This window comes from Hippoglossus stenolepis, chromosome 15 (assembly GCF_022539355.2).
Source record: "Hippoglossus stenolepis isolate QCI-W04-F060 chromosome 15, HSTE1.2, whole genome shotgun sequence".
Classification (NCBI taxonomy): Eukaryota; Metazoa; Chordata; class Actinopteri; order Pleuronectiformes; family Pleuronectidae; genus Hippoglossus; species Hippoglossus stenolepis.
Genome location: NC_061497.1, coordinates 8,256,056 through 8,270,719, shown reverse-complemented (window position 1 = coordinate 8,270,719; position 14,664 = coordinate 8,256,056). Strand labels below are relative to the sequence as shown.

At 43.7% G+C, this 14,664-nt stretch overlaps 1 protein-coding gene across 2 annotated transcripts in view; it reads left to right on the top strand.

Annotated features, from left to right (window-relative positions):
* The window catches only part of LOC118122589 (roundabout homolog 1-like), an 84,099-nt gene that overhangs the window by 54,863 nt on the left and 14,572 nt on the right, over window positions 1-14,664 (top strand). Inside the window, exons 3-9 of one of the 2 annotated variants that reach the window (XM_047343648.1) lie at window positions 3,872-4,029; window positions 7,837-7,957; window positions 9,032-9,170; window positions 9,273-9,400; window positions 11,996-12,004; window positions 12,298-12,422; window positions 12,524-12,695. In XM_047343648.1, coding sequence (XP_047199604.1) covers window positions 3,872-4,029; window positions 7,837-7,957; window positions 9,032-9,170; window positions 9,273-9,400; window positions 11,996-12,004; window positions 12,298-12,422; window positions 12,524-12,695 — 852 coding nt within the window. The remainder of the gene's footprint in view (window positions 1-3,871; window positions 4,030-7,836; window positions 7,958-9,031; window positions 9,171-9,272; window positions 9,401-11,995; window positions 12,005-12,297; window positions 12,423-12,523; window positions 12,696-14,664) is intronic. The other variant, XM_047343649.1, reaches the window with a different exon arrangement.

Sequence of the window (14,664 nt, the reverse complement as noted above, 5' to 3'; positions counted from 1 at the left end):
TGTGCGTGCCCCACTCCACTCAAACTATCTGTGGGGTGAGACAGTCTTCCTTTTTGGTCCGGTTGGACTCTGCAGAGAGGATTATTGGAGCTCGGCTACAGTAGGCCTTTCAAGCTCTGCGCTCAGGCTCCACAGGACTAACAACAAGTCAGACACTGTCAGATCCAGGTTAGGGAGGCCAAGGGCTGATGCTTTGAAGTGGGCTTTGAGATTCTCATCTGGAGGGATCAGATGGAGGGAGGGGGGGGCGAAAAAAGACAGCGAAAGGTGCAAAGCTCCGGCTAAACAGGCAAGCTGGGTTGGCTTCAGGAGCCGCAGAGGTGGTTTTTTTTACTGTTATGAATGGCTTCGACTCTATGGAATCCTGGGAAATTCACGCATCCAAACTACCGAAATAAACAAGTACGGTTTGGGAATAACAACATGATGGCGTGCGAAGCCTTAAAATGCAGATGCAAGAGTGTCAGGGGGAAAGGGAGAAGAGGAACTCAGAAAGAATTAGCTCAAGTTTTTGAAGTCGAGAGGGAGATGCAGGAGAAATATTAATGACCTTGCAATCAAAGCCTTCGGAGAAAAAAAAAAATCTCTTTTTTAAGAAAGTGACTGAAATTTGTGGTGATTGTCCTCTGCATTATTCTTCAAACCTAAAATCAGAGAAGTCATATCGGGATGTCCACATGTTCCTAATCACCATGAAAATGTATGCGTCCACCTTTTTTTTCTCCTTCTTTTTCATTCCCTCTCTCTATGGAGACTGGTTTTTACAAAGGCCATTAACTTAAGGGATTTAGGGCCAGACACAGATCAATCCTAGGAAGTAGATTGTCAGGATGTGTTTACAGATAAGCAGAAATTATATGAATTGTGCAGGAGATGACCGCTAATGCAAAAAAAAGCAGGAGGAACTGGAAAGGATGAAACTATCTTCGCATACTTTAGGTTTTTCAGAAGCGCTGTATTTCCTTTTGTGTTCGCTTCTATGGTTTCTACTAGGGCATGCATAATTTCCTATTACACTGTAACAAGCCGATACATTTTCCCATCTCAGGATATAAAACAGTCAGTTTTACAAACACATGTTCTGGATTATTTGTGTGCTTACCCAGCATATTCGTATAACATGCGAAAAAAACAGCCCGACTTGGCCTCGTTCAAACACATAAACATGCGCGCTTATGAAAAAATTCTTCGCTAACCTTCATACGCTTCCTCTGGTTTTTAACCCTTATGACTTCCCGCTTTAATTCTTAGACTAACTAAGGCTATTAACAAAAATAAATCTTTCACAAAGAGGGGCATGAGGAAATAGGCCAGGCATTCAAATGGAGACATTTGGACCTCACAAGATAGTAATAACAGATGTGTAATCTGAATGCTCTTGGTATTGTAAGATAGTATCAGCCAATCAATCAACACACACGCACACACAGTACAGGCAGTCGAGATGGTCTCACTTTCTTCCTGTCTGATGTAACCCCAACCATGTTTTTGTGTCCCTCGAGGAATGCCTTTTATCATGTGACATGGTGGTGTTGGCGGCGGCGGGGAGGTGGGGTTGGGGTTGGGGGGGGGGCGTCAGACAGCTGTTTCCCATCAGCGCTCACTCAACTGCAGTCAGCCAGTCGCAGCCCTGCTCAGGAGGATCAGGGGGGGCAGAGCGAGCGTAGCGGAGCTCAAAGATTTGCGGGGGCCAAAATACCTCCAATTAGAAGGTCATCCCAATTTGTTTCCCCCACATCCACTGCGGTCATCAGGCATCTCGGGCTCCGCATTCTCGCCCGTGCATCCTCGGGCTCGGCGTTATGTACAATTCCGCGTCCAGAGGTGAATGGGTTGCTGCCATCTGGGAGCGATTATGACTTTTCCTCATTGTTTCCTGTCTTTTCACCCCAACACAGCTCAGCTCGACTGAGTTCTGCCGTTCCGCTGTAGCTCTGTGTTGCCTCAGCTCCCTCAGCTTGCTCAGGTTGTAAGCCCCCATTGTAATGTAAGACTGGGAACACTTAACAGCAGCCACTCATGCACAGGGCGTCTACATTAGCACATGTTCACCTCATCAGCAGCAGGATTCTGCGCAGTTATAGGGAACGAAAAGGTTGTTTTCATTTATGATATATATAAATATCTATGTCTTACTTTACAATGTCAGCTATGTCCATCCTCTGCAGATTATTATACATTTTAATTAATTAAATTATTTATTTAATTACAAATCAATATTTGTATTGTCATTCTAAACGTGCTCCTCCTCATGCCATTTAGAAGTTGAGACTGTACAGTAAAGACCTTTATATGCAGTCTATACTGTAGAGACAGGACTACCAGTGTACTGGGAATCACTCTTCAGCTTCTGGCTGCAAACTCTTTTTTTTTTCTGTCCGCATGCTACTCATCGTGGAAAGATGACAAATTACTGCAGTAGCTTTATGCTACCTGCTTGGGGAGCCATCTGGACCTCACCTTTCTGCAGTGCTCTGTCGCAGTGTATCTTCTGGCCTGAACATCAACCATCAGGACAAGCAGCCTCCTCTGCAGCCAGTCTCTGCAGAACTTGTCTTAGCGAGGAAGTACGATGCTGGGAGATTTCATTTTGTCAGTCACAGTATTATAGTTGTATGATTAAATTAAGCTAGTAGGTATTAAGGTAGACTGATAGATGCAGATTTATTGAATATTATTAATTCCTGAAAATGAGGGTAGTGTTTGTGCACTGCTCTTAATTGAGTGATGGACAAAGTTAAAAAACAACCCTTCATTATGACATTTAAGCCAAACCAGCCAAAGACAAAGCTGGACAATGTGTTTCCACTTCCTCTTGTTGTACAAAAATTAAGTTAAAATATCACAGTGCCGCTTCTGCTGGTGATGTAATTTGGAACCAGTCTGGGCAGTAGCGATAGTGGAGTGAACCAGTGGATTTGAGGTCCTGCCAATACACAAGCTCAACCAATGCCCAAAATAATACTTGAACAAACATCAGCATGAGTAATAACTAACTAAATTAAAACCATCTTTGAGAAATGTTTATTTTACGTGTTCTTTGACTTTTTAGTTTGGTTCATATTCCGTCTGCTTACATGGAGGAGGCTGGGTTTATGACCTATACTGCAGGCAGCCACCAGGGGGCGATCAAGATGATTTGGCTTCCCTTTTGATGTCATTTTTTTCCATCTTTAAATACATTCAATGAGGCGAAATCTTACGGTTGTATGTTGAGCATCAAGTCCACAATATCCTGTTGGTTTAAGTCATGATAACATTGTTTCTATGAACAGAGTTTGAATGTGAATATGCAGAAAACACCTAAAAGGTATTGCTGTTTATGTTGTTTGAGTTGTGTGACTTTTGTGGTAAAAGAATCTAGTCGGTCTGTAAACAGTGTACGCCGAACAGAGGACAGTCTTAGCCTGGATAACCACTGTGTACACCGGAAGCCCCAAAGTATTGGTTGTTGCCCCCAGAGGCTAATTCATTGTCAAGCAATCGCCAATGGGCTCCGAAATTGCTTGATGACTAACAATAAAAGTGACTGTTGCCTTGTTGTCCTTTCAAAAGTGATGAGAAGTGAGAAAATTGCTATGATAGCAACTAGAAAATGATAGACAATAAAAAAAAAAAAGATTAAATAATAAATCCCTAAAAAACTGCAGAAATGTCACAACTCCTCTACTCCGAGTTTTAAAATCCACACGTGTGAAAGCTGTGAATACCACATCAGTCAGTCCCAGAAATGGGCTCTTCTGTTCTTGTTGACACAATAAATACACACTTGAAGGCACCAATGTGTGCAAATATTATGCTTTGCCATTGTCAAATCATGGTCAAACATCATTAAACTCCCCTCTGTTCTGCTCCTCTGTGTGTTTTCCAGTTTTACGTGACGACTTCCGACAGAACCCTGTGGATGTTATGGTTGCGGTGGGGGAGCCCGCAGTGCTGGAGTGCCAACCGCCCCGTGGGCACCCTGAACCCACCATCTCCTGGAGAAAGGACGGGGCCAATTTAGGCGACAGAGACGAACGCATCACAGTAGGAGATTTTAGTTTTCAGTAATTATAAGGCTGCAACTAATTAAAATTCTGTTTTCATAATCACTGCATCTATTTTAATTGCTTTTTCCAGTTAATTGTTTCGTTTAAAATGTTAGAAATTAGGAACAAAGGTGCATCAAGCTCCCGGAGCTCAAGGTGACATATTCAAAATGCTTGCTATGTCTAATACAAGCGAGTCAAATTGAGTTTAAAATGAAATCTAAAATGCCAGACTTCAGCTTCAAAATTCCATTATTGGTAATAACTGGATGGTTTCAGCTCTTATTCTGACCTTGAATGTCTAATTCACCCAAAACATTTCCATCACCCTCATGTTGGACAAAATCCTGACTATAGCGATTAATACCTCCTCATACAAAACATGCTCACATAAACAGAAGTTGCTTGGTGTAAATCTGTGGTATTTAGTTGCCCTTTTAGGAACCACTTACCTCTCCCTTCAGTCATTTTGAAGTGTGGAAGAGCAAGTGTGTTAAGTCGGGATCAATTTATGGCCACGAGAACACTACATCATCTTTATGTGTGTCCACAGTGGAGTGGACACGGCCATAAAACAATAGATCAGTAAAATAAATTATGCATATGATGCTGTTTCAAATAAGTTGTGGTGAAAATCATGTCACTGTAACAAGCTATAACATGATTTTATGAGTGACGGCTGTGGTAAGTATGAGCAGGCTTCTCATTGCTTTAACTCAAACATACAACCAGGTTGGAGCGACTTTTTTTCTCCGTGTGTGTGTGTATTATATGAGTGTGTTTGCGTGCTCCTGCGGGGACGCACGGAGGAGATTCAAAGCTCCCGTTAGTGCGGAGTGACAGGTAAAGTCTCTCTGGGGGTCTGTGATGGACAGAGCAGCTATGTGTGATTCAAGGAGAGGCACGGATCAGAGCCGTGGGGAGGCTCCTCTGAGGGAAACACAAAGGCTGCTCTCGGCTTTGTACTTTCTGCATGCCTGTCTTTGTCCTCCCTAATCATCTTTTCTATATGGAAATATGTCTTTGCCGTGAGAGTTCACTCAAAGACATCACTTACACTGTACAAAGACCAAATGAGTCCACAGCAAGTGATTCTTGAGTATCTCCCTCGTGGTGTGGACCATCGCTTATTAATACTGATATGGACATAAAGTTGTGAGTTAATACCTCAGGACAATTTTTTTAGAAGGTTCTCGTATGTATAAGTGGGATTTACAGATTTTAATTAAAATGTTCAGCGCTTTTATGCAGCGAAATACATTTAAATCACACTCCAAGCAGCTTGTGTGTGCCCTTAGGGCAAATATAAGGCAGTAGCAAGAAGAGAAAGAAAAGATAGAAACAGAGCAGAGATGGAAGTTGAGGTTTCAGTGTCCGAGATGGAGGAGAGACAAACCACACTTGGATTTCTTAGCAATGGAATTGCTGCTAAAAATGACGATGGGTCAGTAAATGGAAATAAAAAAAAGTTCTGAGTCTGCTCTTTAATCAGCTGCTTAAAGTTGCTGGTGCAGCAGTATTTACAGAAAACAGCAAAAAACGTTGCAGAACAGTAAGTATAACATTAGTCAAAGACATTGGTTAGAGCAAGATGGTCTTTGCAGTCCTTGAGGAGTACTTCTGCTGGCATGCTGACACGATTACACGCCACAAATATTTGATATTGGTTCATCTGGGGACAAATATTACAAATACCCAGCAGGCTGAGTGTCCTTGGATGCTCAGTGAATCTGATGCCCAGATCTGTTTGTGGATAACCTCACTTTATATTAAAAACAGCATGGCAAAGATTATGAACCAATAATAGATCTACCCACTGACAATCAAGTACTTAGAAAAAGAAAAGTGCATGTCTGTGTTACTTTTATTAAGAATTGTGCTTCAATTTAGTGCAATTATCTTTTTCTTTTATGTGTAGATAAGCTGATGAACTGATTTAGGGCGACACGCTGGTGCAGTGGTTTGCACAGTTGCTCAATTTGCTACAGGAGTTTGCATTTTCTCTCCATGTCTTTGTTGGTTTTCTCAGGTTATTCTGGCTTCATCCCAGACTCCAAACACAGGCAGACAGGTGCTAAGGGTTAACTGGAGACTCTAAGTTGCCCACAGGTGTGAATGTGTGTCTGAATGGTGGTTTCTCTCTGCATTACGCTGGCAACCTGTCCATGGTGTACTGCCTCTCTCGTCCAATATCAGATGGGATTGCCCTCCCCTAAAAAATAAAAAAACTATTAATTCAACATTAACAAAATTGAGTGTGTGCGGGGGTTTCTTCTTCGTCTTCCTATAAATATCTGTAAGATACGTTTACTGTCTTTACCAGTCATGCGTCATCTATGGCTCATCAGCCACAGTATAGACACCCCTGTTGCTGTACTGAAATACATCTTTGCATTGGCTCCAACGTGAATCCAAACATCCAAACCTAATCCACCGGTTCCACTGAAGACTTGCTGAGTCTGCAATACCAGTTCACCAAACCACCCCCTCACACACAAACACACACACACACACACACTTTCCTTGCGATTACTGGCGGGTTGCACTGTGTATGAGAAGGGCATGCTGCACAACCACAAGCTGCACCACAGTTCGTTAAATCTTCCTCCTAAAAACCGCATCATTTGCAACAGCTCTGGGACGTCAGCCGTAGTTAGGCGACTGCTAGTTGTTATTTATCTGGTGGACGGTGTGTGAGCTGCTTGTGGTGGAAGGTTAGCCCGGAGCAGGATGACTAATAAATGAAAGGCTGTTGGGTTTCATCCTTGCAGCAGCAATTTAATGATGTATTCCATCTGCGAGCCGGCGAGTGGAGAGTGCCCACTGAGCAAGGTGCAGTCTAGCACGACACAGAATCCCCCGCATGCTTTATGGACACGGCGCTGCAGGCAGCCCTGACCCCTGACCTCTTTTAAAGAAATAACAGAGCCGGGCCACCGCCAGCTGACTAGAGACACACACCGCTACCTTAAATCATAATAAGGAGGCTGAAAGTTTAATTGAAGTTGATGCCCTGGAGTTTTATAGATGTTTGGGTACGAGGAATGTCTGTGCGTTTGTTTTGAGGTCTTTCAGATCGCTAGATTTTGCTGCTTTTATTTTCGTGCCCGCTCGCTGCTGCCGGGGCGTCACCTCTAACACTGGGTGTCTGCGCCCTATCAATACAGTAGCTCACATCCAAAAGCATCGTGAAGACAACTACGATAGTGTGTGGGGGCGTGTGGTGGATAGGATATGAAAAGACTGAAAGCAGCATGAAGAGCATGCAGTATATCTTTCACCTCTTTGTTGTGTGTGTGTCAGTGTTCCTCTATGTGTGTGTGTGTGTGTGTGTGTGTACGAGGAGCTAAAAAGTTTGAGAAAGGCAAAGTACGCTGACTGAACATCTGAGGAGCGGATCTACAAAGACGTGCTGTCTTTGTTCCCAGGGTTCTGTGCTAATGTAGCACTAGATATGAATTATGTAATTTTATAATGGATGACCTTCTATGCAGCTTGAAAGGCAACGCAAATTCTATTCCTTAGATAAAGAGAGGCATGCACAAGCACGCGGATACAGACTACACCACTTGCCATCGAGTGCATAAGAATGTTGTGTGTATTTTCAGATGGAAGATGTGATTAGACATGGGTGGCATCCTGCATTAAGCCGTGGCGAAATTTTACCACAAAATTTACAAATCGAATGTGTATTATTTACACTCGTCACAAATGTGCCACACTCACTCAGTAACCGGCATACACCACCCATGCGGGGTCTTGTGCAAACACAGCTGTACAAATATGTTTTGTGCTTTTTTTTCAGATCCGCAGTGGCAAGCTGATGATCACCAACACCAGGAAGAGCGATGCGGGGAAATACATCTGCGTAGGAACCAACATGGTGGGGGAGAGGGAGAGCGAGATCGCCGAGCTCACCGTGCTGGGTAAAAAACGTGCAGCTCTGTTGATTTGCATGACACAGTACTTCACTTAGTCTGAGTGGCCCTCTCAGTTCTCACTGGTTTACTCTGCCAGTCCGCTGTGTGCGGTTCTTGTCACTGGGGTGTAATAACCCATTAACTAACGTCGATTATGCTGGACTACCGTCCAATATGCCAGCTGTGGAGAGGTTTCCAAACCAACCACGCCGAGGCATCCGGTGCCACAGCCTCTCGAACTTTACAATATGCGCTCCCTCCGACAACTCCCACCCACAAACGCTCGCTTCCAGCCTCCATTCTCCACCCGTCTGTCTTTTATGTTCTCAACATTTCCCATCAGAATAGAGCTCTTATCCGTATCACACAGTTCGATGACCTTGGTTAAGGTTGGGAGTGTACGGTGTAGTGCCTCATAGAGCCGTTCAAGGCTGTGAGAATAATCCTGCTGCATGCAGAAACAGGTCAAAATACATTGTTCTACAGGTTGTGCATAATAAATGACTTTGGAGATTGTCAGAGGATTATCACTACAATACCCCAGTTTCTCAGAGTCTATAATAATAACCCTGCCCATTTGTTGGTTTGTATATTTGTTAGATTTTAGCATGATCAGGATAACCCATTCAATTTGCCGTGGATCCGGATCAGGCAATGGATGAAAGATTTTTTTATTTTTCACTTTCTTTAACATTGCAAGATTGGGCGTTTTTCCTAAGAAATGACTCATGGATGAAAAATATATTTAGGGAAGTGATGTCTATGTGAAATTTGGTGCAGCTTGGTTGAATTCAAGGATACTGTTAGGCCTTGGTATGCTCTCTGGGTGCCATTCTAGTTGCAATGTTTAGTTGATTTTGCACATTTTGCCAGATTGATTCTTCCTTTAAAATAAAAATAAAAGGATTTGGACAAAGTGAAATATTACTTGAAGCTAAATATAACCTTTTGGGACGATAATGAGACATCATCCATTATTACACTAAGAACAGTAGCATTTGAGATATAGAAATTACACAAAGATATCTGTCAAGTAAAGGATGTAAATTATATGAGCTAAGCTATCATGTTGCCCTCCAGAGCGCCCAACCTTTGTAAAGCGGCCCAGCAGTGTGGTGGTGTTGGCAGACGAGAGCGTAGAGTTCCCTTGCGTGGCTCAAGGAGACCCCGTTCCCACTATCCGCTGGAGGAAGGATGATTCTGAGCTGCCTAAGGGCAGGTAATGCACAAATTCACTCTACATGCAGTAATTTAACATGAAAACACGGTGTCGCAGAGTTTCCTTTCATCTCCTGACGGTGTGTGTCCGTCTTCCCTGCAGATTTGAAATCCTAGAGGACCACACCTTGATCGTTCGCCAAGTGACATCCTTGGATGAGGGCTCGTACACGTGCGTGGTGGAGAACATGGTTGGGAAGTCGGAGACGTCCGCCACGCTCACTGTACACGGTCAGTACAACCTGACCCCCTCATGTAATGTCCTCTAACTCTACTGCCGCCTTCATTTCCATACTTCACACTGTTCACACGCTGCTTTCGGGGGCCTCGCAATTTATTTTCAAGGACTTTGCAAAACGTCTGTCTTTAAAGTCTCCAATTTTCAATTTATGACCTAGTTTTCATTATTGTGCCTTGAGCTGCAGTTTCTCTCAACACAGTCCTGACAGGCAGAATCATCCCTGGGGTATTTGAGTTTTCTTTGTACTTCCTGGCTGGAGGTCACATAATGTCTGCAGCAGTCGCTAGCTCTATATAATAATAATAAGCAGTATAGGACTCTGCAGCAGTTTGTTTACAGTATGTCTCAGGGTAATGTGCTGCGTAAACTGAGAAGAGGATGCAGAGTAAATGTTTATGCGGCCACAGAGGAGGGATCTGTTTGGTCTGAGCTGTCCTGCCACAATGACAGCCTTTAATTTTTTTAATCAGTCACAGGAAATGAGCGGTGAGGCACCTCTCATGGTCGCACACGGACATATCTATGCGCATAAACATGCAGTGCAGTGACACAGTGGGTGTCTTGGACTGCGAGGACAGTAGGACTTAATTAAAGATAAGGCAGGGCTCGTGGCATGCTGCGAAATGACATGGTTCCAATTACACCGTCTTCCTCTCCCTCCCAAAACCTGAGAAGGCAAGCATCATGGGGGAGTAAAGCCAATTTGGGCAGTGAATGAGAAAAGGGCAGCAATAAATGGCAGATGAGCGGAAGTTGCATTGTGGGAGGGAACAAGCGAGCCATCTAAGTGAATGTGTGTTTCATTATTGAATTTAAAAATAAAGTCTCTGTCTGGCTGTAGCCTTAACCACAGAAGTATTTTGACTGACTTGAAACATTTGTTTGATATTAAACATTTGCCATTTGAAACAAATACAGCCGGCCAAGGAGCTTTAAAAGCTCATTTTAAAGGTTTGCACAGTTTCCAAGTCTGAAGTTAAATGACTCTTCTTCGTTGCACTCATTAAAATTATCTGTAGGCTTGCAGACACTAACTTGGGAGAAACCTTTTAGATAAATCCAATCAAACAGCTGAAACATGAAACATGTCTCCCCAGACAGGCTGCTTATAAAACCCAGCCTTTGTGCCCCTACGCAAAGTTGTGCACTTCACTTTTCTAAAAAACATTCTTTGAACACAAAAATGTTGTGCAATAACCACAGTCATCTCCTCGCAGTACTTCCAAAACCAGCGGGTTAGCTAGCCCTTCATTTCATTATAAATCTAGTTTACAGATGTCAAGAGTTGTCCCCGCCTGAGAATGTGTCTCTGAGCGGCTCCATTTAGGAGAGCAGAGCGCTGCACAGCACCGCCAGCTCGCCCCTTCACCTCTCCTCTCAGACATTATCCTCAGACCGCACAGGTTTATGTCCTCATTAGGGGATTGTATCTTTGCCTAAATATGCCTCAAGGCCGACTGGCTATGTAACTCAAACCACACAATTACATTTTCTTTTCACACCTCATTATCAACAGGCCTGCTGGGTCTAAGTGGGACTTAACAGCGCTCCGAGTGCTTTGTCTTCTTTGACAGACGTAAATGTGTTAAATATAATAAAAAAATATATATCGTTCACCCAAACAATTGACTGTTATTGGGCGTTACCAACAAACATCTGTCCACATACAGGCTAGTAATATGGTAAACAATGCTTTTTCCAGTCTTATCGACCACTCAAGCGCTTTACAGTACAAGTCACATTCACCCACTCACACACATTCATCCGGTTCTTCTCAGCAGCATTTTGTCTATCACACCATTCATATTGTCACCACAGCCACCAGGGGCATTTTTGGGGATGGAACCACCAACCCTCTGATTAGTGGCCGACCCTCTCTATCTCCAAAGCCACAGGAGCGAACCAAACCGAAAGTAGTTTCAGCAGGCTGTTATCACCCATTTATTGCATTGAGCCCAGTAGGTGGAGAGGGTCTGTTCTGTTATGCATGTTATCGGCATTTTGAAGATAGATAGATAGATAGATAGATAGATAGATCTGCCGGGGGGCCTGTCTGAGGAAGCTGAAATCTCAAACTGGGATTTAAACCGAGAACCTTCTTGCTGTGAGGCCACAGTTCTAATCACTGCACCACCAAGCCGCACCTTCCAACCACATATATATATATTTAGAGGATATATCTCAGTTTGGCCTATTTTGTAAACCGCAAGAACAATTAAGTAGTGGGTTCCTGGTTTGTGTTTAGCTGCACAAGGCGGCTCTACGAGGCTGCATGAACTGGATCGATACAATAAATGGGTGATAACAGCCTAGTGAATCTACTAGTAGAGGTTTAGTACACCCTTACTACATTAGTACATATGTGGGAAGGCCTGATAACAGTCAATCCAGATGAAAAAACACAGTTGCAGGTACACTTCTCCTTGCAATCCCTGTATTACTGACTGTTTCTTCCATGCCTTTTCCATCATGCTGACTCATTCAAACATGTGCCAATACTGTTGAGTGTGTCATTGCAGCTGCATATCCCCGTGTTCATTCTGGTTATTCATTACACTGCTCTGTTTTGTGTTTTTCCCTTGTAGTCAACACCGGTAAGTTGTCATCCATCCGTCATCCACCATCAGACAGCAACAGGAAAATCATTGTCCTATCAACACTGTAATACCGTCCACCAATACAGTATGTGGTTCATGTCATGTGTGGGTAAATTCATTTTTTAAAATGTGCTATTTTTCTATTCAAACAAAAGGCACATAGTGACTGATGTTGCTACTTACACACTTAAACTGCTGTAGTCCTTGAGCTTTCTAAGCACACTGATGTCTTTGAAGATGGTGAAAATGTGTCAGGCTGCCAGGTAATTAGGGCGTCTCTTCCTCTGCAGTGCCCCCAGCATTTGCCATACGCCCCAGGAACCAGGTGGTGACGGTGGGCAGGACGGTCACCTTCCAGTGCGAGGCCACCGGCAACCCGCAGCCAGCCATCTTCTGGCAGAGGGAAGGCAGCGAGGTGAGAGTGACCCTCAGTCTGTCATCACGCTAAAATCATCGCTCATGAACGGGGGCTCATAACTCCGTGATCTCTCCCTCTTTCTCTCTCTCCTCTCTCAGAGTCTCCTGTTCTCCTACCAGCCGCCGCAGCCCTACAGCCGCCTGTCTGTCTCCCAGATGGGCAGTTTGACCATTACTGATGTTCAGCACTCGGATGGCGGCTTCTACAGCTGCCAGGCTCTCAACATCGCTGGCAGTGTTATTACCAAAGCACTGCTGGAGGTCACAGACTGTGAGTGAAGGGGAAGGAGGGATGGCGGGCAGAGGGGTGGGTGGCGGGGTGGGACTTTTTGTTCTGCACATTTCTAGCTCAACATTTCTTTTCATTTTTTTGTCTTATGAATAAGCGGTATTGTTTTCTGCTGCAGTTCTGAGCAGGTAAATCAGGCTACAGATTGGCCCACGTTGCAGGCTGCTGAGAGGTGCATCCCTCAGGTGTTGTAGTTGGCCTTGGCTACTAACTGTCAGGGGAGGGGTTTCAGAACGTGTTGTTCCCCTGTCCCCATGGCAATTGGGTGTAATGTTTAGCCTCACTTTACATCACCGAAGATACAACTTCTTAACGGTTAAAGTTAAAGAGATGCTGCACACTTAAATGTGTTTTTTTTGATTAAATATATTAATGCTGGTTTCAGTATCACATTTATGACCAAATTTATAGAAAAAAATCTACATTCATGGCTTGAACATGGCTTATGACATTTATATATGCATGAAAAAGTTAACACCTTCTAATCAAAGGCTACAGGGACCGCTCGTGAGTAGGATTCTGGAAAGCTACACTCGTTTTCAAATCTATGCTGAAACAAAACTCCTAAACCACCACGTCCTCTCTTGCTCCTCAGCTGTCTCTTACACTCACACTGTTTGAGACAGAGACCATGGTTGTCTCAGCACCAGCCACTGCTGCCAGCGGTTCAAACTGCTTGAGACGAGAGAAGCCTCCATTTCATACGTCATTTCTATCGAAAAATGTATGTTCTTCTACTGGAGTCGTAGCTTATAGCTAGACAATGATGATAACAGCTTTAGCTGTGTGTTTGGGGGAGGGGTGCCTTAGCCCCGCCTTTTTGTTTTTTACAGGGGGGGGGGCACAAAATCTTAGGGGTGAAGTCACACTAAAGTTATATACATAAAGAGGTCAAGGGGAAATAGAATAATTATCATTTGTGAGTCTAGTTTCAAATAATACAACATCGTCTTTGTCCTTTTCGCCCGTAGACATGTGCGAATTAAGACTGCAGGATTGACACATGATTTGGATCATAGGTACCTTTTATATGAACGTGCGTCTGAGGGCCTGTCAACTAAATCCTAGTTGAAGAAATAACTGTGTTAATTGTTTGAAAAAAGCAATTTAAATCCGCTCGGAGGCCCTCACCAGTAATTACAAACCATCGAGAAAGTCCACAGACTCCCAGTTAAATGACCTGTGTGATCAGGAATACATGTGTCTGGGTAATTTTGTACTACAGTATGTACATATATTAAATTAATGAAGATAATTGCCTCAGGGTTAAGCAGACATTTACTGCATCTCCACACTGAGTAGTTGGGTGCAGCCCTCTTAGTTATAATGGATAATCTGATGCTCTTAGTCTGCGCTCTGCAGCCACCTAGCAGGGAAATGAGAGGTATACGCTCTGCGGAGAAAAAAATGTGTGATGGGTAATGGACGTGGAAACAGATGGTGTTGTGTGTTTGATGCAGTTTTTTCATTGGTCGGTAGCGCTCCTCTCTCGTCTGAACCTGCCTCTCTCCGCCCCAAATTCTCTCCATCCCACCACACACTCCTCTCATCCCCATTTGGAGTGGTGCATTTGTATGGAAATAACCAGTCTGCATCACTGCAGGCAGTTTTCAATGTGTGCTTCCATCACCCTTTTTTGGGGTTATATTTCTATTTATTTATTTATATGGCACCCTCTGCCCCCCCATTCACAGGATTTTAAAATGTAAGAGAGAGATTGGGGGAGAGAGAGAGAGCTCCGTTATCTAAGTGGGAATGTTATTAGTTGGGCTTTGCCGTTGTGATTGGAGTTGGCTCCAGCAGCACCTAGCTGCCGAATGAACGATTAGTTGCTCTCCGCTGGAGGGGAAAAGTTGATTTCTTTTTTCCTCCACTGCCTGCACAACCAGCCGGAGCTATTGTTCTCTCTCTTTACCAATTTTCCTCCCAGTATCTTTCACATCTTATCTGT